We start from the raw sequence: 24660 nt of genomic DNA, 5'->3' as shown, positions 1-24660 counted from the left end.
TTGTGCGTTACTACGATGTAGGCTCCGATATAGATTCATTTGTAACAGCAATTAATTAGAATAGTAGAATTTCTGAAACGCTCAGCTGTAATTTCAGTGCAATTTGAGCGTACATTGTCAATACGTTGACTACATTCCATATCGAATTCGTATATTAAATTCTATAGGTATATATGTTTCATACTGAATTTAAATAGGAAAATGATCGGAGGAATAAATATTTAACATGATATAATTCATTTAATGAACTCGCGTCGCTCGGTACACAAATTTTCAGCGAGTTTCAATTTCTACAGTATCAAAAAGCAAGATAGCTTCAACGACGTAGCAAAAATCTCGTCAGATCCGCGAATAAGCCGACGAGTTAGACGCGATAATAAGTCGTCAACTGAATAAATACAATTTTAACGATTACGCGTTTCAAGTTCGTTTTAAAATTGAATACTTTCGATAAATCCTATATTTTCTTCTCATAAAAATATATTTTCGTCTTAAAACGAAGATCAACGTTCTACGTAAACATTTTACCCGTACCAAGTACAAATCATCCCACGAAATATAGCTAATTTAAGCTGATTTCAATGGGTGGGTGTCATTAGACGGAAGAAGGAGGTGGGCGCGAATGGGCCTGGGTGGTTCGATAAATACCGATCACGTAGGCGCGACCCGTGCAACGAAACGCACATCCATTCCCGGTTACTGAGGAGCAACGGCCCACCACGATAATGTCCGGATTCGTATTCCCACGTGGTGCTAGGATCATGTAGATCCGCCTGCCATTATCGGGAAATCCGCCTATCGAAAACGTGATACCCGTCTTTTGCGGCGCGTAAATCAAACCGCATACTGCTGCCGTAGGTATATTCCAGGACGCTTTTACACGTGGCCTGATCCCGTCTGCTGGAGGGATTTAGCGATTCCACCTTGACCAATTACCGTCGATACGGATCTGAGAGTTTTCTCGGACCGTTTGACCCGACGAACAGCTAAAAGATCGATCTTGGCTAAAATAGCCGATACGTTTCTAATGGGAGAAAAAGATCGTAATTCGAGGAAAAGATCGACCGAGGAAATTGGAAAAAGAGGAATAATAGAACGTTCGTGGTCAGTCTAGGTTTGCAGGATCGATGATGAAGCTATGTACAGATCAGTACGTAACTATGTATCGGATCAGTGCGCTTGCGATCCAAATGGTCGAAATTTCACTTTACTATTTTCACGATGGTAATGACGATTTCGATCGGTGATTTTTTATCGGTGTCTTTGTACGAATTGTCAGCCAGTCCATCTGCACCGTTCCCGAAATATTTTCTGCAGAGCGGTGGAATAATTTTAGGCTGTATTGCGTGGTAGAAACGTTAGGTGATACGTTATTCTTTTATACGAGCGAAAGTTAATATCGGTTTGCTTTACTTTCCTCTAACTTTTTTACAGTGTTGGATGTTGTTGAAGTGGTCACCACTTCTAAGAAAACTTTACATCTGGTCTTTTTAGTTTTCTCAAGCACTAGAGCCATCGACAACGTGTAGACAAAAGACTGCGACGAAGACAGACCATAAACAGTAGACAGGCGACGTTGGCTTGGGGGTTTTCAGTTATTGGGTAACACAGCTAGCGTGTGGATCTGGACCAGCTGAAATTGTATTCTTACTTATAATTACACTTCTATTTAAATATATTTTCTGCCTTACAATTTATCCACGAATTTGCTCTGTTTACACATCGAATAACCTCAACAGATATTTATATCGGAACATTTAATCGTTATTTATTAATTTCTGATCTTCTATTTGAAACAAGTTTCTGATTCAGATATAACCCGATTAACACATTCACACCTGCCAACGTGAAATTACATCGTTTGTCGCATATAGTTTTGTTGCATTATCGAAACATTAATACGATAATGTAGAGAAAAATCCAATAACGGAATTCAATAATGAAAGGAATATCGAGAATCAAAGTGTATTATACAAAAGTGAGAAAAGAATTTTAATAAATAGATCATTCGAACTAAAGATAATCTTTAGAGAGATATTTTAATCTTTTCGCGGCTGATCTCATACATATACGTAATATCGTACTTATTCCAACGAGTTATTGCCAAACTAAACCATACACGTATGCATTTTTCACAAGATCTACCTTCATTTTTAGTGTATTCTATTTTATTTACGGAACTGTAAAAAACGAGTTGTTCCTAATATATTATTAGTAATCGATAGAAAATAAATTTCTTCCATATTCTACAAGAAATTCAATCTTCAAATAGTTAAAGTTGACTACAAACGCTTAATCGATATTTTGCATTATACATGACAGTTGCGCTCACAGTGACGATCGTAATAGACTATACACGATCTAAAATCATTCAGATCTACAAAATACGACGTTCATAAAGCTAATTCGTCCATCGACGACGATACAACAGTGTCAAGTATTCCGTTTAATCAGATCGTACGCGCTTCATTGCGAAGCGTGCGAATAATTTGCCGAAAGTTCTCTCTCGATTCTTATTGGAATCAGTCAGTGTGTGACCTAGATCGAACATAATCGAGGTGTTACGCGAGATCGTAAAGCTGACCGGCGCGTGGGGTCGATGCGAAGGCATCCTTTTGCGCGAGTGAACGTGATAGTTGCCAAATCCAATCAAGCCGATAATTGACGCGGCGTCCGGCGACGGTGTAGGTCAGTCCAATGTTTTCCGTTTAAATAAATCAAAAGGCCGATCGAACGAATTTAAAACGCACGAACAAAACAAAAAAGGAAGAAAAACGGGGACAGAGGGTGGGAAAGGGAAGAGAGGGCGGATGTTCGACGGTTCGATTGATTTAACCGTAACTTCGGTTGCGTCTGGCTGGATTATCAAGAATTTAACGAACCATTGAAAAAGTTCACCGGCTGCCTCCTGCCCGCGTTATTTAATTATTCCTTCGTGTTCGATGAATTCCGACCGAATCGAATCGAAGGCGTGAGCGATACAGATGCAGGCGAACCGGACACGCGCGATTAACGCGTTCCACCGTTCCTTTGTGCGAGTTATTCGATTGTGAACTAGGTTTCAGATTTGGGAAAGAAAATATGGAACGTACAAATTGTTGGTCGAATTGTATTATTTTGTTTATTCCTATATTTTTACCGCTAGCCTTTATTTCGAGTTATAACTTAAAACAACAATGTAAAAAAATGTAAAAAAATGTAAAAAATGTAAATGTAAAAAATGAATGTAAAAAAATGTTGTATAAAAACGGTTCGCAATTTAGATATACCCGAATTCACGGTGTTTCCTGGAATAGTGTTATATATTTTTTTATTGAGAATCTTGTTGAGATATGTATAATTTTCTGTGCTGGACTGGATTAAATGCGTAGTAGAGATACTTGTATGTGGTTATCAGTGTGTGGAGGTAGGTGTATACGCGGCGTCTCGAAAACAGATGAATGTAAACTATTCAGTGGGTTAACAGTCGGGTATAGAAGAAAGTGCTGAGACGCGTGCAAGTGTGTATCGATGAATATATAAAAAATCGTCCATAAAATAAATATATTACTATTCTAATATTAATCCCAAGTATAAATTTAGTGTTCCTATAACATTATTTCGGCTTCAAAGATTCACAATTCTCAACAAATCTAAATTGCGTGTATTAATTAATTATATAATTTCTTTCTGTTGTTCGTCTATTAGTTTGAAGAGAAGAATATTAAGCCCAAACGAAAAATTACAATAGACGAGGTACGTAGATAAAAATAACGTGAAATATATCGCTGGAAGTCACGAAATAAAATTATCGTGAAATCATTCTTCCGCAGGGAAGATGGACACATCTGGATTAAGCTTCATTTGCCTCGTTCCAATTTAACAGGTTACGATAAAATCTATGTATTATAGTAAGAATAAAGTTAATTTATCAAGCCTATAGGATCCCTTACTTTTTTTTCGATCCGATAGAATCGTTCATAGTAACGATCTTCTATAATAATTATTTTGGGAAGCGTATCGTCAGATACTTCAGTACGTGTATTCGAATTAAAAGCGCTTGTAATTACAAAAATATAGAAATTTGACATTGGACGTTACAGAGTTTTATACTTAAAGCTTTAAGAACAATGCAAACACTTTCCGAACCATGATCGACCATTTGTTAAATATTGGTAAATGGCAATCAACGCCTGAAAGGATGTTCTTCGTGTCAAGATGGCGAAGCTCCTTCGTCGGAATTCCTTATTCATTCGACTTGATTCAAAGAAAGACACCGTCTTATTTCGATGCTTTTCCAAGACCTTTCATCGAAGATTTATAAATATTAATGGCCGTGAAAATTGTATATACACCGACAGAAGATCTTCATGAAAACGTTGGCTGTAAGTTTCCGCGAGAGATTTATGCGACGACCGATTTGTATTCGAAATTCACGAATACCCCGCGAGTTCCCCCTGCCCTCTTTTCCCCGTTTTCATTGATATTTGCTGTGATATTCCATGGCTGTTATTCGATTTTCCGAGCTTACTCGTAGCTTTCTGATCGTTTGTAAATATCTCTTTCGATCGGCAAATGGACTTAACAGGTGACGAGAAGCAAAGAAAATGCTAATTCCTTGCCGTTCATAGGGAAGAAAGCTCTCCAGGGTTTTACAAATAGAATTCCAGCTACACCGCCGTCGCATCTTTGTCGTTCCTGGTCTCTTTACGATATAGCGCAACTACTAAGAGACTTGTACAAGCTCTTAGATATATTGTTACAAGTTGTACATCCTAAATGCAATTATGTGTAACGCATTTATTGATATATGTCGTCTGTGAAAGGTTGAACGCGAAATAACGAAGCGAATTAAGACTCCGAAACTCTCCACTTCGTATCGAACCTCGACAGTTTGAGGTCTGAAGAGTGTATTGTTTCTCTGGAAGGGAAGCAGATTGTTAGCTCCAAGAGACACGAGGCTCGATTGTGCATATTGCATTAATCGGCATATTAGATTCGCTCTTAGTTTCGCAGCTGTATAGGGGGAAGAGAAGAGAGAAGGGAGAGGCAGACGATTGGGAAACGTTGAAGAGGCAAAGCAAGGGGGCGCACCCTGGCGTAATCGCGCGGTATTCTGTCTCTGGCCTTCTCACCGGTCGTCTCCGTTCTGTGCCGACGAGGGTTCCGCACAAGAGGCGAAATAAGAGCCATTTCAATTGTGGCGAGTTAAACCGCCAGCAATTACCGTTAAAATTACACGATACTTACCGGGCCACCGAAATTCTGCATTGCGGCAGCCTCTATTATTTCGCAGCCGGGTCGTCTCGGCTACGTAGCTACGCGTTCCATTGTGAACCGAACATGATGCTGACCGACTCTTCGCGACCACCTGCGCAAGCCTTCTCTTTAGCTGTACACAGGTGCACGCCAATTGGACACGCCGTTGGATTTATCCGTAGCAATGTTCGTTGTCGTGGATGCGCTTCTCCGCTCCATCTGCTCTATCGAGAAACTTCTGAGGAGAGGAGGCGAGGATGAACAAATTTTTATCCATATATTTTATAAAAAATCATTCGGATTTACACAATATCCACTGTTGTTGATTTATGGAATTTTTATGAAAAATTGGCCGTTGCGACTACATTGATAATAATAGTTTTTTTATATTTTATGATGAATCAATCAAATTGCACCATCCAAATATACATCGTCGTAAATCTATTCGATTGTTGTGAAAAGCTAGTAACGATAACAGCTCTAGTAATGACAAGCGTGGGTAAAGCATAATGAATTCGGAGAAAATTTCCTTTATAAAGAAGAGAAATATTTTTCTTTTTTAAGGGAAATTGCTGAGTTTGTTTGAAATTAATCTGCCCATATTTCCTAATAATAAGTTTTAATATAGTTCATGGATTTTTTTTTTTGACTACCAATAGTGCACAATTTTCCGATTATTACTCTATTTCATTTACTTTCTTCGTTCGTTGGTTTCTCCTATTCTCTCTTCCTGTTGTCCTTTTTATTTTTGTATTTTCCATTCCAACAAATGATATTAAATTTCCAATTGATCATCGTTATCATATTTCTACATCCATCTACGTTTGTTCACACACATGCACGCATACTTTATGAAATATTGTTACAGAATTCGTGATCAATATATTGACAATAATTTAATAGCGCTATGGGGTTTAATTTTGTAAAATGTAAATCAGAGTATCGGTGGTAGATGATTCTTTGCTACCATGCATTTCAATGCTATCAATATCATTGACAGAAATTTTACTAAGGTGTAAAACATAAATTAACGGCATAGTTAATGTATTTCTGATATTCTGCGTGAACAAATATGCTTAATGTAGTCGATATTCTATATTACAGAATTAATGGACCACGTTGAAAATTCGGCCATGAATTATGATAATTAATAAAGGTGTATTTACGCAAGAATTCGGATCATTGAATTTACCTTCCTATAAAGCGGAAATATGGTCAGTGAATAATAATTAGTTACGCCGTTACACAAGATACGATTTAGTGAAACAAATGCAAATTCAATTTGCAAGCAACAATGAAAATGTTGATTTGATTAAATTCTTTATAATCTAATGATTCAATATTATTCGATAGTACTAAGGTAAAATTAAAATTTCAATGTATAATTTCATTTCGTTGTTATATGTATAAATCTTTTATTCGCTAAATCAATTTTTGGATCTTCGATCTTTTGCTTAAGCATCGAAAGTTTCCTACCAAATTCTAGAATCTCCAAGAGCTTTATTTGTTCATAAATCATTTCACGGTATTTTTATTTTATCGTAATTTTATCGGAAGAGATCCAGCAAATAGAATAACATAATTAATTACTTACCTGATATATTAGACTTTTATTAGACTATTAAATAACTATAATAATATTATAATTAATAGACTATTAAATAATAATAGACTATAACAAATTATACATATTAAAATGAATTAAACATGATTAAAGTGAAATATGGGATTGTTAAAATGTTTGGTAATGGCCCCAATTTTTAATAAGACACTTACTATTCTATTTGACAGAAAAATAAAGATAAAAATATAAAAACTATGTAAAATGTATAAAATGTTGCTGTGATAAGCATACTGTGATAAGCGAGACACAGTAGCAGTCTGATTACATTATTGAAGAAATTCCAAAAGGTATCTGTTCTCTTCGGGTCAGCTTAATGATATTGATCTTAGCTCGTAGATGATTGCCACGTCCGAAGAATTCTTCCTGCTGACTTTTCACGGTTTCGGTATGTCAGCTGGCTCTTGATGAAGCAAACTGTGCAATGTTTGCGAAACCTCAACGACGGGAATCCTTAGGAGCCCAGAAACTATCCAACGAATCCAAGACCAATACAACATATTCTTTGCAGTAGTCAGTTACTATTCTTGACCCAAACAAAAAAGGGCGGAAGAAGAGTTAAAACAAACCAGCAAACGGTGTAGTGTCTTCTGTGTTTCGAAGAAACCAACTTGTATCTGTATTGCATTGTAACGATACTTAAGAAAAAATTTTCTTATGGTTTCCCATTCCTCGATAAAATTCTGACTATGTGAAAAAGAACCATAATAATCATACGTTATTATGTGCCATTGACTGATAGGTACATTGAACAAAAGAAACAATCCAATGCGTGGATATAATTTCTATAAATAAGGAAACTTTTACTCGCATAAATGCAACTAGTCGTAACACGAAGAATTTTATATCTATTGCTTTTCTAAAATATATAGTTTGAAAATATATTTCTTATATTTCTTATTTCGTGTACCGATTACTAATGAAATTAAATTAGAACTTAAAAAATTCTATAAAAATAGAAAATACATGAAAAGCGCACGAGTGATAATCTTCCCTTAATTCCTGCGTAAAGTTACTTTTATTGCGAATAGAATTTACCACGTTACCATTTCATTCCTAATCATTGACACACAGGTAGCTCTGCATTTTTCTCAAAAAGACAATAACTGAATATAATAAAGTTTAATAAAAAAATGTACATTAGTTTAAAAATAAAAATAATAAAGGAATAATAAAGCGAAACAAATCGCGATGTTTCGTTCTGTCGCAGAATCTGTTGGGCAGACTCAACGATTTGCGTAATCCTCGAATGGTGGTTGGACAACGTTGCGCGTCGAAATATCGTTGGTTGGTCCCGACGAAAGCGATCCACAAATTCGTCCCGTCCCGATCGTCGAAACCACAATTTTAACCGAACGGTCGTAATTAAACGGACTAAAACTGGATAATTGATGAGGCACGTGTAGGAGGGGAGTATTGGCAATATTGGTAACGGTCGGATATCCGAACATAAATCGAACGAATACTCATACATGTATATAAACATACACTTTATTATGATAATTTATAATTGCATTCGTATTCACAATGAATATGCGCAATAACGTATTGTAATTAGATGTATAAACTGGTCTATGGAGTAATAACCTAGACTAATCAAGTTTTGCGGCTAATTATATACGGCCCACGTACAGACTCAATTACACGTCGATCTCTCGTATCACGTCCGTTTCGATTTCAAATTGATTTTTATCAAATTTTGATCGAGAAAGGATCCAGTTGACACAGGAGCAACCAATGTGTATTTTAATGCGATGCCTTGTTTATACCATTTCTTATAGGTATTCTTAAAGGTATGCGTGATATCGTTTTAATTTTACGATAAACGTGTTCTTAAAACGTATCAAATCCTTTTCGTTTGTGAAAACGGAATTACCATCCATCATTTTCACCAGTTTGGTAATTCTAGAATAAAAAGATACCATTAAATTTCTGATCGATTCAAACCATTGTTATAAATCTATCGTTATATTTTAGATTCTCGTCGCTAATGATCCAGAAGTCAACGCGACGTTAAATTGTTATTTAGAAAAATGAGGCAAAGGAAGAAGAGGCAAAGAATCCCTATTTTTTTTATTAAGGTTCTTTGACCACTGTAAAGATCATGAAACGTCAGATCGACGCGGAATCTTATCCCGTTCGTCTACATTATAGACACCCAACGACGATCGACTCTCGTGGAACAATCGACCCTGCCAATCAGAAATTTCGCCGGGAAATGAAAATGCGAAAGTAACGCGACAGGTAGTTTTCTGCGAATCGTTTCGAACTCTGTATTCCCCGAAAATTGGTAGGAACTGAACTTGGTTTGGCGATTCAACACGAACCTCGAAATGTATCGTTGGATTTGTTCGGTTTCGCGTGTGTGTATGTCAGGAGCGTTGAGCCGTTTCACACATTGTGTGTTTCACACACCTGTTTTCTTTCTTCTTTTTTTTTTTTTTTACATAGGTAGCTTCTTTGTGACACATTGTTTTCCGTGAAATAAGTTCGTTTAAGCTCATTTTTATCCATAGGCTTCAGTTCTGTGTACAAACAGAATACAATAAATATATGGGGAATAAAAATTGTAAAAATTCGCGTTCTCGTACGATACTCGATCCGTAAGATTGAAAAACGATGCCGTAGGTTGTTTTCTCTTTTTATTCGTGTTGTACTGTACACAATAAGCGATGAACAACTCTCGTCTGTTCGCCTTATTCGCTGAGCAATTATTGTAACAATTTCGGTACCGTTCTGGTAGGAAAGCATAGCTATATAAATACTTCTCCGTTACCTATTCGTTACGATAATAAAATAACGTTTACATTGCCGTCTGAAGGAATTAACTGGGTCCTTAAATTACGTCGATTCCATTACAACACCGTTTCCAAATGAAAAGTATCGTCGTACCAGCTTTTCCGAACACTCAGTCGCTCTGGTTCATATGCACGAGTATTTTTAAACGCTAATCTCGATTTTAAAGAATCAAGCAAATAATATTCGCATGAATTTCGTCGCGTGTACACGAAGTGTTGCGTGTTTCGATCGACGAAAGAAATATTTAAATATCGAGGATATAAAATATAAAATATTTCTAAATAAATACGATCTTATCCTTACAAATTCCTCATGTCTGATCAAACTTTTATTTTGATCGAATCCTAACACAAACGTGATTTTCTAAAAAATATATCGTTCACACAACACCAAGCGACACGATTCAACCGAAGCAGCATCGGCGTTCGTGCGACAGCACATTTAAAAAAATATTTCATCTTGATCGAATCGACCTTCAGCGACTACCGATTCTCTAGCGACCTCGTTGCTGGAATCTCGTTCGTAACTGACAACGAGATCGATCCTCAGAAGCAGTTTCGTGAGGTAAATTGCTGCTTGGTCAATGACAGTCTCCTCTGTTTCATCACCAACGTGCTTCGATTCGAAAATTTTCGACGAGAAAAGAGGGATACGGGGGAATACGTGAATGAGGAGGAATGCGTGGGTCGTAAGAGGAGATAGAACGTATACATGAACCAACGCAAACGTTATCTACAAATTCACGTCACGTTCGTGCATCTTGACATCCACGAATCTTATTTGAAGCTTCCATTGCATGACTTTCTCTCTCTCTCTCTCTTTCTCTCTCTCTCTCTTTCTTTCACATCTAATGCTCTCGAGAGCGACCGATTTGATGAAATTTGCGTGAGAAATTCACTCGAATTATTATTACTCAAACGTACAATATCGTAGTAGAGAATTGTTCAATAAGCATCGCCGAACTTTTCGATGTTTTCTCGAATCTTTTTTTTTGTTAGTATACAGCGTATATACATTGGTCTTCCATTAAGTTTTGGCAACGTTTCGACGAGGGCGTTCGTTTAAAGCGACGATTTACGACTACAGGCAAGCACGGATGTGCAATCAACGAAAAGAACGAAAAAATAAAAGCGGAAAAGAAACGAAAGAAACGTGCTGCGTCACTTTCGACCACGTTCGAACGAGAAACTTGGACGTTCTATCGAACCAAAAGATACACAAAAGAACTCGCCGCCATCGGACTTCCTTTTAATTGAAAACCGTTTCTCCTTCTGACGTTTCTAAGAGTGCAGCAACACACGATTTCTCGGTTTACCGATGGAAAGACGGTAGCTACGATCGATCCGTCTATCTTGCTGGAGGACGTCGAACGAGTTTCCCTTTCGTTCCGATTCACCGATCGTCGGTTTCATCGGTTGCTTTTAAATGAAACTTCGATTGATTGGTTGTACGTTGCCGACCTGGTTTAATCTAGGTCGGAGAATATTCCGAAATCGGGTTGTTTTTACCTATCATTAATTCCTGAATATTTGTTGCTTCTGATTAAGAAGAATTGAAATGCTGAAATGAATTTAATAAATTGTTGGAATGTCATTCTTTATTTCTACTTATTTCCTTCCAAAATTTTTCCTTCCAAATATTCTATATATGTATGAAAAAAAGAATAGATTTATTGGGTGAAAGAAATAAGATAAAATAATGTTGGAAAGACGAGCGTAGTCATAGATCGAAAAGTAAAACGATTATTTATATTCCTTCTATTACAGTATCATTGTTAAACTGCCAGCTATTACTAACTCGTGTAATACACGTTTACGCAAGTTTATATTTTTAAGAAAATAATTAAAAAAGTGAAACCTAAATATTATAGATATTATAATTTATAATATTTTACTTCGAATATTTTATATATTTCTGTATATTACGTACGTTCTGTACATACTTGCACCTTGAAAATCTCTCATAAGCGCATAAATATCCGCAATCAAATTATTATCTCTCGTAATCAACATTTTAACACATAGATATTAAATCGTGCTTTAGCCAAACGTTCGATACGTTGCCGAACAAAGCTCATCGAAGAATGACGTACATCATTATTATCTTTTCTCTTTCTTCCATCGACGCATACTTCCTTACTCGATTTTCTTACAAAAGCCATACCAAACGGCCAGAAACGCCGATACGTTTAATTAAACGCTAAATATTGGCACCGTGTAATTACATATGTGCGGAGAACTACGTGTCCGGCAATTAGAGACAAAACACGTACAGAAGAACGATCCGAGAAAAACGATTATGACGATAGCGAGTCGATTGTGTACGTGTCTCTGTAATACTGCCCGATCATCCTCGATGCACGTGTGAAAAATAAATTTCAGAGTAACTTGACTCTCTGTTCGATCAAAGTTTGCCGTGTCGTGTCGTCGCGAAATAGGGACCAATTAATATGGTTAATTAACTATATTTACACATTTACCAAGGGCTTCTCCGATCATATCTCAGTCCATTGTTATCAATATTGTCCGCTATGAACGCATGCGTCTCTGTCTCGTAGGAACGACGTAGAGAAAGAAAAATACTCTTCGAAACGACGCTTCTGCGGAAGAAAAGCGTAAACCAGATTTCACCCTCGTGATCGTGTAATTTTCTCTATCGATCGGTCGTACAAGGTCTTCGCGATATTTGCAACGTATCACGAACGTCGTGTATTTTGTCGTATGCTTCGTCGATCCGCGTATTTCTCGAAAAAAGAACGATCATTAAGGGGTTCTGGGTTAAGGCTTCGTTTACGAATCGACTCTCGTTAGATTCTTGTTTCGCTTCTTTCGTTCCCCAATCGAACGTTTCCTCTCGAAATCCCTCTCGATCGCGAGAAAAAAATTACACGGAAGAAACCCAGCGAACGGGTAGCATCGCGACGAGCGCTGCTTCTCTGAGAACGTCGAAAGCACACTCAAAGTACAGCGAATAATTGTTTAAAAACACGTCGACGCTACCTCGACGATAGTAGTAACTATATAACCAACGCCGATCAGTTACTCGTCCAAAAGATTATCGCCACACTCCAACTACGTTACTCTCATTTTTATTTCGATTAGAACCTTTCATCGCTTCGTTTCGTATTACCCGAAGGTAGACTATAAACGGGGAACCTAGTCGATGCGCAGCTCGCTTGGTCCTCTTCAATGAAAACGCAGTCGTTGTGATCGATGTCTGCTACAGCCGCGGTGCTTATCGCGATACATATCGTAGACATCGAATACTTAAATACCGCAACTCGTTTTCCGGAACGTTTTCTCGACTTGGCGTATTTCTTGGCCATCTCGTGACATTTCACTGGTCGCCGCATACACCCGGAGTGTGACGCGAAAAAACGCGGAAACAACCACCTATATTTTCGTCTTCCGTTTCTTCTCCTTTCGTTCGCATTGTCAGAGACTGAAACACGTGAAAAGTAGCCGAGAGTACCAACAAGTCCTAGACTCGCAGCTGTTCGAGCCACGAACACATCGACAGACAGAAACTCGTCGAACTGCTAGCGTTTAAGGCGAGAGGATGAGAAACAGAGACATAGGTGGAGAGTTAGTCGAAGAGTTTCGCGAGCTAGAGCGTCTCCAGGAGGTTCTGGACGAGAAGCGCGGGAGCGGTCACGCGTGCCTTTCCCTTTCTAGACTGTCTACAGGTACGTACGTTGCAACGAGGCGCTCGCTCCAGCTGTTCCGACTTGTTGCTGTCCTGCTCGAGCTGCACTGACACGCTGGCGACACGCGGTGTCGAACAACCGCCCTGCTGCAACAGACAATTCGACATGTTTGAAGGGGAACCCTGACGTTTACTGCCTCGTCGAGTGTACACGGGTTGGAACACGCGTCGAGGGGACTACCGCCCCGGATCGCCGATCGTGGCTAATCAACCCCGCATGCGGATCAACGCCTCTGACTTTTCGTTGTTTCGCCGCGGCTAAACAGGTGGTTCATCTGTCGCTTATTTTCTACTTTACAGGGAGAATGTGGGTTTCGACGAGCGTGGTTGAATTCAAGGAGAATATTGTGAGAATTTTGTGAGATATCGAAGGCTGACAAGCGAGTATATCACCGGGCGTAAGTATTAGGGTCATCTACGCTTTACGCAATTATTGAAAAAGTTTAGCAGAATTCTACTTGGCTGGTATTTTACATTATAAGGTACTTAACACGTGATATAGGAATGAAATAGGAAATTTATAATAAAATAGTCGTATAAAAAATCAATAGTAGTGTTTTGGTGTTGTGTGGATTTATAATAGGTTTAAGAATCGGTCGAAGGACGAGTTTGTAAATTCTAAATTATTAATATTTACTTTCAGGTAATACCGAATAATTTGTTGAAATATAACTTGACAGGCTCCAAAATTTGAAATCCACGATTTGCTCGTGTGTAACAAGAGAATTAAATTACTCGATAAATTAATATAATATTTTCTAATATTAATATATTCTGCAATAGCGAATCGAAAGTACTTCACTCGATAACAAAAATAGAAAGTTCATGCAATCACGAGAAATATAAGGAAAAGAGTATTTGTAACAATCAATAGGAAACGTTCGATCGAAAAACAGAAGGGAAAAAGAACGACAGGATGGAAGAAAGAGACGTCGGTTCAAAGTGGGCAAGTTTCTACAGGGTTGAATCGTTAACGACTGGAACGAATTGTGCCGAAGCACTGAGTGAGCACTGCTGTGAATGGGCGCGGCAGTGAAGAAAGGGGCAGGAACGAACGTAGAACGAGAGGGAACAGGAAGAAGCTCTAGCGGAGCCGAATCTATTTAATTAGAATTATGGCGATACGACGTAACCGAAGAATCTCAAGTAATCTGTCAATGAGTTTAACAGGTCACCGGAAGCGTCGACTAGCTCGCGGTATCCGACTTTCCTTCCACTAATTCGTTCAATTACTTTTATCACGACATTTTCCACGACATGGAAGGGAAAGACTCTCAAGTTCGCAGGCGAAATGAAGCGAACGTCGCCGAAAGAATGACGGAAATATTAAAATGCGCGGATCAAAGGGAAAGGGTCATAAAGCAGGATGAACGTCAAGCGGTCTTGAAACTTAATAGAAGTATTAATATTATGTAGCCGTTTCCGATCGTGTCGTTTCTACCGTAGAACCAATTTCAACGATCAAGGAGAAACTAATAAATTTTATTATCAGAAGTTTTATAATTTCGCTCGAGCGATATAGCATTGCGAGTCGTAATTAATTATTGTTGTAACACAATGGTATTATGATGCGCTGGTGTTACGGATTATCGTACAAGTTTCGACAATATATTTTATAGGTAAAAATAAATATAACGCTGTAAGTGATTTATCGTCAAGTTGCAGAAAATATATGAGGCAGGAAGTAATGGATTTATTTCCAGATAAATGATATTCCTGTTTCGTATTGATTTAGTGAATTAAACATAGCGAATTAAATAAATTAAGTGATAAATCGGTTTATAAACTAATCCAGTCGCATGTTGGTTTTACGTTGTCTCTATGTATTTTCGTATTCGAAGTACATATAATATTATTCATAAGCCTCTAACGCATCAGTGTACTATAGAATTTATTCGATACGTAAATAATTAATTCAGCAAATTTGTCTTGTATCTATTAACGCGTAACGTTAATATTATTTATTTACTTATTTATTTTTTGGTCCTATACAATGTTAAAAATAAAAGCACCACTTTGTTCGCCTTCAAAATCAACTTTTTTATAACGTTTTCAAGGATTTTTGTTTATACAATACTTTCGTACTAGCTTTAGCCGTAGAACACGTTCATTCCCTAATTATTTATATGGTGCAGGAATGTGAATGACAAAAGATAATTGTGCAGGGGAATGAGTTTTCTTCAAAGGAAGAGTAAAAATTCGATATGAAAGTCTTTTGTCGATAGTTTCGCTTTTTTTTTCTTTTTGAGAAAATCAAATTTCAGAGATTTGTGAAATATATTATATCACATAATTTTCACATTTGATTCGATGATACTCGATTTTGCATGATATTCGCCATGAATATTATCTAAATAGAAATGAAAATTACTGACCGACAAGCAGATATTTCCTTGATGTTGATGCGCTCGACGACGAGATTCACTTTGTAGCTGCCACGCGCGTATATACAGATCGCCACGATATACGAGGCCACCTCGTTTCGCTCGTAACATCAGATGCCATCTGAAACGTAAATATACAAAACATATTTCAGGCAGCTCCAAATACGATCAAAATTTTAAATGATCTCTTCGAATAGGACAATAAATATTCACTTCAGCACATTATTTACGAGGTCGTAGAATTTTCCACATTTCCAGACTTATTAATAATCAATCACGTGTCACCAGATAACGTGCAGATAAAATAGCAAACTTCGATAAATTTGAATCGTTTTAAATTGTTTTAATTGTTTCTAAATTTATAACAAAAGCGGAATGAAGATATTAAAAGCTGTAATAGTCTGTATAATTTGACAATTAAATGTAAAATTACTTATAATAAAATTCGCAATACGTTTCGAACTTTTACTATTTTAACCACATCTTCAACAGTTTAATTCTATTAAACGTATAACATTTTACGTATAAAGTTAGTATACAATTTATTTCATAATAATATTATACTAAATTTAATATTATTACACAATACGTGTATATGAGATTGTGTATAACGCATTAACCGGACGAACAGACAATTTTAACTCATTAAACGTAACAAAAGAACGAAATTTTCTCATATAATGCTTCATTCTCGGTGAATTCGAACGCGTCACCTAAATAAAACGAATAATCTTGTATTTGTTGATTTAAAACGACAGAGATCGAAAAATGTCGATCCCTTGGCTTCGTAATAAGAGAGGAAACATGCATCTAAGGTAGGCATGCAAAATAAATTGCCAGACGGTCGCAAGTCATGGTTTGCATTCACCGGTGATGGAGTTTCTAGCGAACGTCTCACACCCTCTCGATAAAATAAATTCGTAAATGACACACCCTTTTCACGCGTCACTTCCGCGCGCGCAGTTCATTCTCGGCAGCTCTTTTTTCGCGGCCGAGCGGCGTGTTTACGAAGCGGAAAAGAGGGTGAATATCAGGAGTCAATAGTCGAGCTCCAAGGAGGACGCGCGCGCGATCCTTTATCGTGTCACATACTTCCCTCGGAACATTAACCTGGGAACTCTTGATATTTTCTCGCTAAGAACGAACACGTAGTTGAACGTCAAGCAGGAAATAAAGATTATTTAAAACGTAGACCCTGTTGCGTCTACCAAATATACTGCGCCGCTTAGTTAAAATGTCTTATCTAGCACTTTGAACTTAAGAAAACTGAAATTTTATTATTATCTTTGTGCTAACTCTGGTCTCCTTTATTCAGTTAAAAAACTATAGTCATTATTTTTCTCTCGTAACAGCTTATATAACGCAATCTCACTTAAAAGATAACGAAGGAACACGTCCTCGAGCTTTTCAGTATCTCTCGATTGAGTTGCATTGAAAGAAGAAAGTACTTTATAGATTAAAGAATAACATGTATTGATATCGTAACAAGATTGTAGCAAGTTTTTCAATTCTACTACCTTTATCTTTCTCATCTTCAGTTTTTTCTTTCCAAAATGTTTTTAGATATCTTCAGTTTTCTCTTCCCTTCGTTTGTTATATTCAATGATCTTGGATAATCGCAGAATACACGTGTAGTACGCTGCTAGTGAAATCTCGAACCGTTTTTCATAATCCACGTAATACGTAGATAAATTAATAAAAGGTTTCCACTTGTATTTAAATATTTTCCTCAGTCATTGAACATCGACTATCTTAAATATTCTATGAGAGATCTTCCAGATGAACACGATATTATAAAAGCTTGATAGGAGCAGAGTTCAAATACGTGCTGAAGGAGAAAAGGGCGATTATAAAATTCCAGCAGTCCAAAGGAAATTTCCAGGGACGCCTTGTTAAACGATTTTCGCGGAATATTTGCGCATGCCTTCCGGAACGGTGGCGCGCCGCGATAATTTTCATCGGCCTTGGAATTTCCTTCAAGATACGGCATTCCTCGTTTCAGCTACGTTGTTCGGTACGTTCGCGCCGCTTCATAAGGAAATAAGAGGCCACGCGAGTTCCAGCTTCCCGCCTTCTATTCTTTCCCACTTCCTCTCGTCGTATGTTTTCTTCAATTCTTTGCACGTCTTTTTGCACGTCGTTACCAGGTAACTACTCCCCGGCTAATTCGCCCTCGCGAGAGAACACTTACTTTCTTGAACGCGAAACACCCCAACTCTTCGTCGCATTCTACTATTCTTTTCATTTCTTTCCAACGTGGCTGAGTTAAAACGACGTGAAACTACCCCTTAATTTCCGATTGCAGCGTTGATAGGTCGTGATTGATAAATGCGTGCGATATATAAGTCTCATCCACTTCATATAAGGACAGTCGAGCAATTTGTTTAGTGAAAGATTTTATTTCGTTTTCTTATATTCGATGGAGGAAACAAAAGTAAGGAAGTAATCGATTCTTTAAGGTACTTCGATGATACTGAACTTAAAAATACAGACATCGAAAACTTAATATCGTAAAATAGAAGTGTTTATCAAAACTGGTATACACTGTCACAGAAAAAGAATTTAATCAAGTTTCGATATTTGTATATCACTGTCGAGCTCGCTTGGCGTTTTAAGACCACCGTTTCCCCTGTACCTTTCGAACGTATAGTGTTTCGTAAATTTTCCAAAAAATCTGCTCGCGTGAATAGGTGCACACGATTTCAAGCTCGACAGGCCGAAAATACAGAATCGGAGGTAGCGTCAGTAAATTCCCGATTTATCAGCTCGACGAGCGCTTAACGCAACGGTGACGACGTTATCGCTGCCTATGGAATCATCCTCTGACGCAGTGGCTTCCCTCGGAATTTATATGTTTGAAAAAGCTACGCTGTATAAAGAGGATGCTGTACGATCTACTTGACATTTTTACGTTATTTTCAGACGACTTCCTAATTCGTACTTTTAGCCTGAATTGCCCATTTGCTGTCCTATGTCGAATAGCATTCAACGTTTTGTTGTATTCTTTTTTCGTTTAATTTCAATTTATAAAATGCATTTCTTTTGGATATTATACGTTAATCTAATAAAAATAAAGGTAGATATATTTCCGATCGAAAGTCATAAGACATCTCTTAGTTTTTATAAAATTTTAATATCTGTATATGGATCATGAATTTTAAATTGTCTGCATTTTTTGATAAAACTTTTAATACGTTAGTAAAGTTCTTTATCGTTACAAAATAATTTATTCATCTTTTTTATCAGTTTTCGGATAAATATAATAATTCTAAATTCCGTTGCGAAAAATTATTCATTCTAAAACAAATTGCATCTCGATATTCAATCCCGCCACGAATGAGTATTTTCCCCTACGAAAAATAGAGATTTGCAGGAAACACATGCTGACTGGATTTTAAAAAATGACTGGAAGCGATGTGGATCGAACTAATGTTCGATAATTTTCCATCGGTTCGTAAAACCATTCGCGTCCATGTCAACGTAGATAACGCGTCAGTCAGTATTTTTAACTGGTACATCGCACAATTTTGTTTCCAATATGGTATTAGTTTAGCGCTGAAATATTTCTGTGATTGAAATTGAACGCTTTCGCCTGTCTAGATAACCCTCGCCATAACAGAGGGCTGTGCTTCCAGAAAATCGACAGTTCATTATATTTTTTTAAAACAGTTAGAAACATAGAAACCGCGTGAATCATATTTTTATTATTTTAAAATATAATATGATATAAATTATTATATAAAATATTACAATGGGAAGAGTTAGATATAATTACGAAGGATGTAAATTTCGAGTTCTTTACGATCTATCTTTGAAATATCTACGTTAACATTTTCATCCCAATACAGTTTATAATTTTCCGCAAAAGAATATAATTCATATAATTCCACTGTAATTACGATTTTCTACTTTAGTCGAAGCTTCACAAACCTGTACGATAAAAGTTTGTCAAAGGAGACGTGCAGATATTTTCACTTGTATTTTGTATTATTTATTTTCACTCGTTTGCTGTAACACGTTCAGTTATTTAGATTTACGGATGACGCGACAAAGGTCCTAACCAGTCCTTTATGATTATATATCTTCAATAACAGGCTGCTGAGAAACTTTAAAAGATGCAATTCAAAGAAATTGGACGCGTCTGATATATATAAAATAAAAGTTAACCCGAAGGAAAATTTATACTCTATTTATTTAAATTATGCATAATCAGATACCTGGATAAAAATGAATCTCACAATGAATTTCCACTACACATGGATTCATATCAATTTTTTAACTAAACATTTCAATACACATAAATTTGTGCAGCAATTTAGTTCTACCGCTTAAATAACGGCTTGTGAGCTAAATAAATTGCTCAATGCTATACTTTAAATCTAAAACAGTAGCTGTGCGTTCAGAGCGTAAATGGAATCTGGAACCAATCGACGAAAACCACCGACGATTTACGAGAAGTTAATTTGACATTCGTGCAACCGCTGCAAAGTGAAAGCCGTTCTACCATATATCGAAATAAATAAGCCGTAAAAATCTCAGCATCGTACGAAGTTTATAATAATTCGATTGTTTCATTTCAATTATACCGAAAACTGTATCTACGATTTTTAAACAGTTTCATTCTCTGCTCGTGATATTTTAATGGCGAACAAATTTATTTGCGTAATATCAATGTGCAGAAGGTCTCTGATGTGAGTCGTTCGGGAACAATCTGCTACACTGGCACGCATACAGGAGGATTTCTTTCGAATCTTCTCCGTTGATTACCGGCAAGCGTCGTTTGATAGCGCGATTCGCGTTGGCGAATTATGCGCGTGATGATTTGTATTATATATAACGGAAAAGCTCATGGTTAAACGTTGGCCAGTTCCGTAGTTCTTCCGTTGAATTATTCATCCGTTTGAATAATTCATAAGTCGAATTTAGCGAAGGGATGAACAATGAAACGACCGAAAATGCGGTGTAAGATTTGACAAATTTATCGCTTTATGGTTTATTTACAAGCGCGTTGCCGTTTGCGACTGCTAGAAGCGCAATCCACTTAAACGGCGAATCAATATTTTCCGGACCGCGGCATCCCAGCTGTATGGCTGCACGCAGAAATAAATAAATCTCGAGGGTCCACAGCATTTTATTATTATTACGTTGGCGAACAGACGCCTGAGCCTGTCATCTGCTGTTTTTGTCAGTCGAACAAATTGTTCGCCTTACAATTAGCGAACGAATGGATTTTTATCTTGCATGAAATTTGAAATGTACAATTGTGATTGAATACCGCATTTGCCTAATTCACTTTTTAAATAATCTTTGTAAGGGATAAAACGGCGAAACATTGGAATATCGTTTCATTTACATTGAACAGAGAAAGATTAAATATCCTTTCTTTAATCGTGAAATCAGTTACCACGCAGTTCGATCTTGTGCGAAGTATCGTAGAATTTCTATCCTCAAAGGGTTAACTTTTCCCTGCTGCACTTTTCGGATCACTTTCGGTTCGTTGTCGATCGTATCTTTTTTATTGTTAAAAATTCTCTTCAGTTTTTGTTTGAAGAAAATACAGCACGGAAGAATCATTAACATGCATGAATTTTTGTGCCAATTTTATGTCAAAATGCTTTCTAAAAAAAAAGTCTGTTTACTTATCCAAAGGATATATATAGTAACCTCCTATTTTTTAAACAACCGATAATAACGTATTATCTTGATATTTATTATACAGCCATTTCTAATATTGTTATTATATCTATAACATTTTTATTGTATTTCACGTGCAATTCATATTTATTGCCAATAAGGAAGTCGTTCTTTTTGTCACCTAAATCCTTTACCATACAAAGTTCTCAATTACTTTGTATACTTGGCCTTCGTAAAAAATTTCTCGAATATGTATATAAAGAACGTTTGTACGCGAAGATTGCTAAATTTGCTTTGCAAATCTGTTCTCGAGCTTTTTGGACGTTCCAGAAAGAAATTCATCGATGAAGGTGTCTAGAAATTTATTCCGGGTCAGATAGCATTTTTTGAATGTGTATAAAAGAAGTTCGTCGAATAAAGATACCGTTCTTCCAACTCATTCATATTCTTTTGCACGTGCTATTAACGTTGTTTCAAATGTATTACAAAATTTAAATACGTTTCATTTTACATAAAAATAGCCAAATATACATAAAAAGTACATACATAAAAAATATACATAAAATCATAGAAACGAATGTTCCAAATGTTTCTAACGACGAAGATATTTATGAAATATATTCAAATCTTGATTGAATACGAAACTTCCGCACCAGGTTTCATCGAAAATCTCAATGTACCGAGTACCGCACAGAAACAATAAGTTCGTTTGAGCAATCCTCTAATCAAGCAACGACCTTTAATCATTTCTCAGCGAAATACCTGGAATCTGCAAACAAGTATCATCCTATTATCAATACGCGGCTCGGTTCGTGGAAAAAAAGTGTCGCAGGTTAACGAAAAACCGTGAACAAATCTGCAAAGTCTCCGTTCGTCTCGCTCTACTTACAACAGTCATTAAGCTGATGCTAATGAAAAAGATCTCGTAATTATCAACTGGACGCAAACTACACGAGCCGTTCCCTCTAATATAGACTTCCAACGGCAGAAAACAAAGGAGTAGAGTATTGTAATTACTGTGTTCCCCGCCTCCACGAAAACTCATACACATACACAGAGACGCGAGAAGCGTGTGAAACGGTTCTTCCACCGCTGTACACTCGTTGGTCCGCTGGAACGTTTGCACCCCCTTTCGAAACCCTTCGCCACCCCCGTTGCTCATACCCGGCCTCTGCGGTCTGCATGGCAGATTTATATTTGCATTTAAAATTTGCACGCTGTGGCACATCTGTCAAACGGTGCATATTGAAATCTTTGCGCGTTGTGGTAGTTACACACCGATAGCGTAGGTGTTGTCAATCTGCTCGATCTCCCTTTCTCTCCTCCACTTCCAACGAGTCATCACCACTTTTCGCCTTGTTTCTCCAAAATTTAACCTCCGTGTATAGTCGACTCTCGTCTATGGACCAGTTGGTTGACCACGCCTGTGTCATTCGGTAGTTCAACCCTCTGAAACTGCGCCAAGCTCGTGCAATTCTTGCCGACCGTAACACCCCTTCAGGGTCTACCATTATCACGGTGATTTTGAAACGATGCGAAATTTGACTGCATAGTGACTTTTTGCTTTTAAAGGGGGAGGGGGAAGGAAACAAACTTTGATCTACCGCGTTTTAGTAAACGTTGCCCGTCTATCAAATAATGGTCGTCTGGTATTGAATTATGAAATTTGTTGTTAGTAAATCATCATCCTCTGTCTTATAATATCATAAGGAAATACTTTCGATATCTAAAGATATCCTTCTATGATTTCCCATTTTCTTATCGAAATATAATATAATCTTCCTAATTATGTCAGTTAATCCCCTAAAATTCTGTATCTATAGGTACATCACAAGAAGAACGATTTCAATTATTGAAACTACAAATGAATAGAACCTCTGTAACAATAAATTACCTATAATAAACGGATTAATTATCTTTATACATATAGACCAAAGCAATATATCTTTGTCTTCTGCTAATCTTCCTAACCTAACCTAACTTATCATTAGCCTTCCTATCATTAGCTGGCAAAATCACATATGCCACCAACATGTGCTTTTATACAAATAATTCCATATATCCACGAAGCATGTAACAGATATAACACCGTGACGATTGTTCGACCAGTTCCAGGAATTAATCACTTGCTATTCCAATCAACGCTTCACTAAAACCGTACATATTACCACCGAATATCGGTCAATCACACTTGTGCTGACACGAGAACACAACCGCCCATGCGAAGCGATTAAACCGGATGGGCGCGGAATTTTTTTGCGTCCACCTAAATCAAACGTCTAGGTTTTCAATGTCAATCGACAACCCATAAAAACTCACTAATTGAACGAAGCTCGTTCTTCCTCCTAACTCCAATTGGAAAAAAAGAAAGAAATGAAAAAAACAATATACCCCTCTGCAATCCTCTAAACTCGTTCGCTGGAAAACTGACCGCGCGCTGGCTTTTTATCGATCACCGAGATCCCTGTACCATAATTTTGGTCAGCAAGAAAGAATTGATTCCGCGTGCATTCATTCGCACATACCTCCAGGGCGCCGCCTGCAAAAACAACGCGAATCGTCGCCGGCAAATTTACTGTGCCTTTTTTATGGATGCTATTTGCACCGCGAGGAGTCAGGGGGTTGCAATACGCGAGCCTCCGAGAGGGGCGTTGCGTGTTATAACGGATCTTTATGCATCTATGGGGAATTTAACCCTTTCGCAGATGGACCACAGGCTCTTTCTCTCCTTGCCGGAGATATAATAAAAGAACGCGAATTATTAAAAACACTTAACCCACGGGATTCGTCGTATCGTAGGAGACATCGTTTACACGCGATACAACGCACAATCGAACACAACACGTCACGACAACTCTTTCCATTTGTTATTAATTTATACGAAGAATTTGCATTCGAAGGATTAGCCACGATCGATGATAATTTTGCGTCGAAACGATAAAGTGGAGGAGAAAAGCGGAGGAAGGTCGAACTGAATGCAAGGGGTTAGTTGGCCGACCACTCTATAATCCAGGTACATACGTATGCACGCGGGAACAAGGGGTTGAAAACTGGACAAACGACGCGATTGCTATCCAGGGATGAAAGTTCCATGTCAACTCCGAAAGTCGAAGTTGCTAAGCTGTTCCAAACGATTCGTTTGCACTGTCGACGAGCGGCCGAACTGCGGCATTTTTCACCGGTATCAAAAGAGTTTCTCTGCTGAGCTTTCGTTTACTTCTGCCAATTTACTTCTCAGAGTCGAGGCTGGACGATGATCAACACACCCGTGAATTAGCG

General features: G+C 37.4%; 1 protein-coding gene across 4 annotated transcripts in view; it reads right to left on the bottom strand.

The window, feature by feature from the left end:
• Nucleotides 1–9273: 9273 nt before the first annotated feature.
• The window catches only part of LOC117233465 (protein O-mannosyl-transferase TMTC1-like), a 274021-nt gene continuing 258634 nt past the window's right edge, over nucleotides 9274–24660 (bottom strand). For 2 of the 4 annotated variants that reach the window (XM_033493803.1, XM_033493805.1), the window contains exons 14-15: nucleotides 15739–15868; nucleotides 9274–13450 (exon numbers count right to left, since the gene is read on the bottom strand). In XM_033493803.1, coding sequence (XP_033349694.1) covers nucleotides 13265–13450; nucleotides 15739–15868 — 316 coding nt within the window. In that variant the 3' untranslated portion in view covers nucleotides 9274–13264. Of the gene's footprint in view, nucleotides 13451–15738; nucleotides 15869–24660 lie in introns of those variants that run through there. The other 2 variants (XM_033493804.1, XM_033493806.1) reach the window with 2 other exon arrangements.

Source organism: Bombus vosnesenskii, unplaced genomic scaffold, assembly GCF_011952255.1.
Source record: "Bombus vosnesenskii isolate JDL3184/JDL3185 unplaced genomic scaffold, Bvos_JDL3184-5_v1.1 scf7180000013295, whole genome shotgun sequence".
NCBI classification, from domain to species: domain Eukaryota; kingdom Metazoa; phylum Arthropoda; class Insecta; order Hymenoptera; family Apidae; genus Bombus; species Bombus vosnesenskii.
This window is presented reverse-complemented; position numbering and strand designations above follow the sequence as displayed.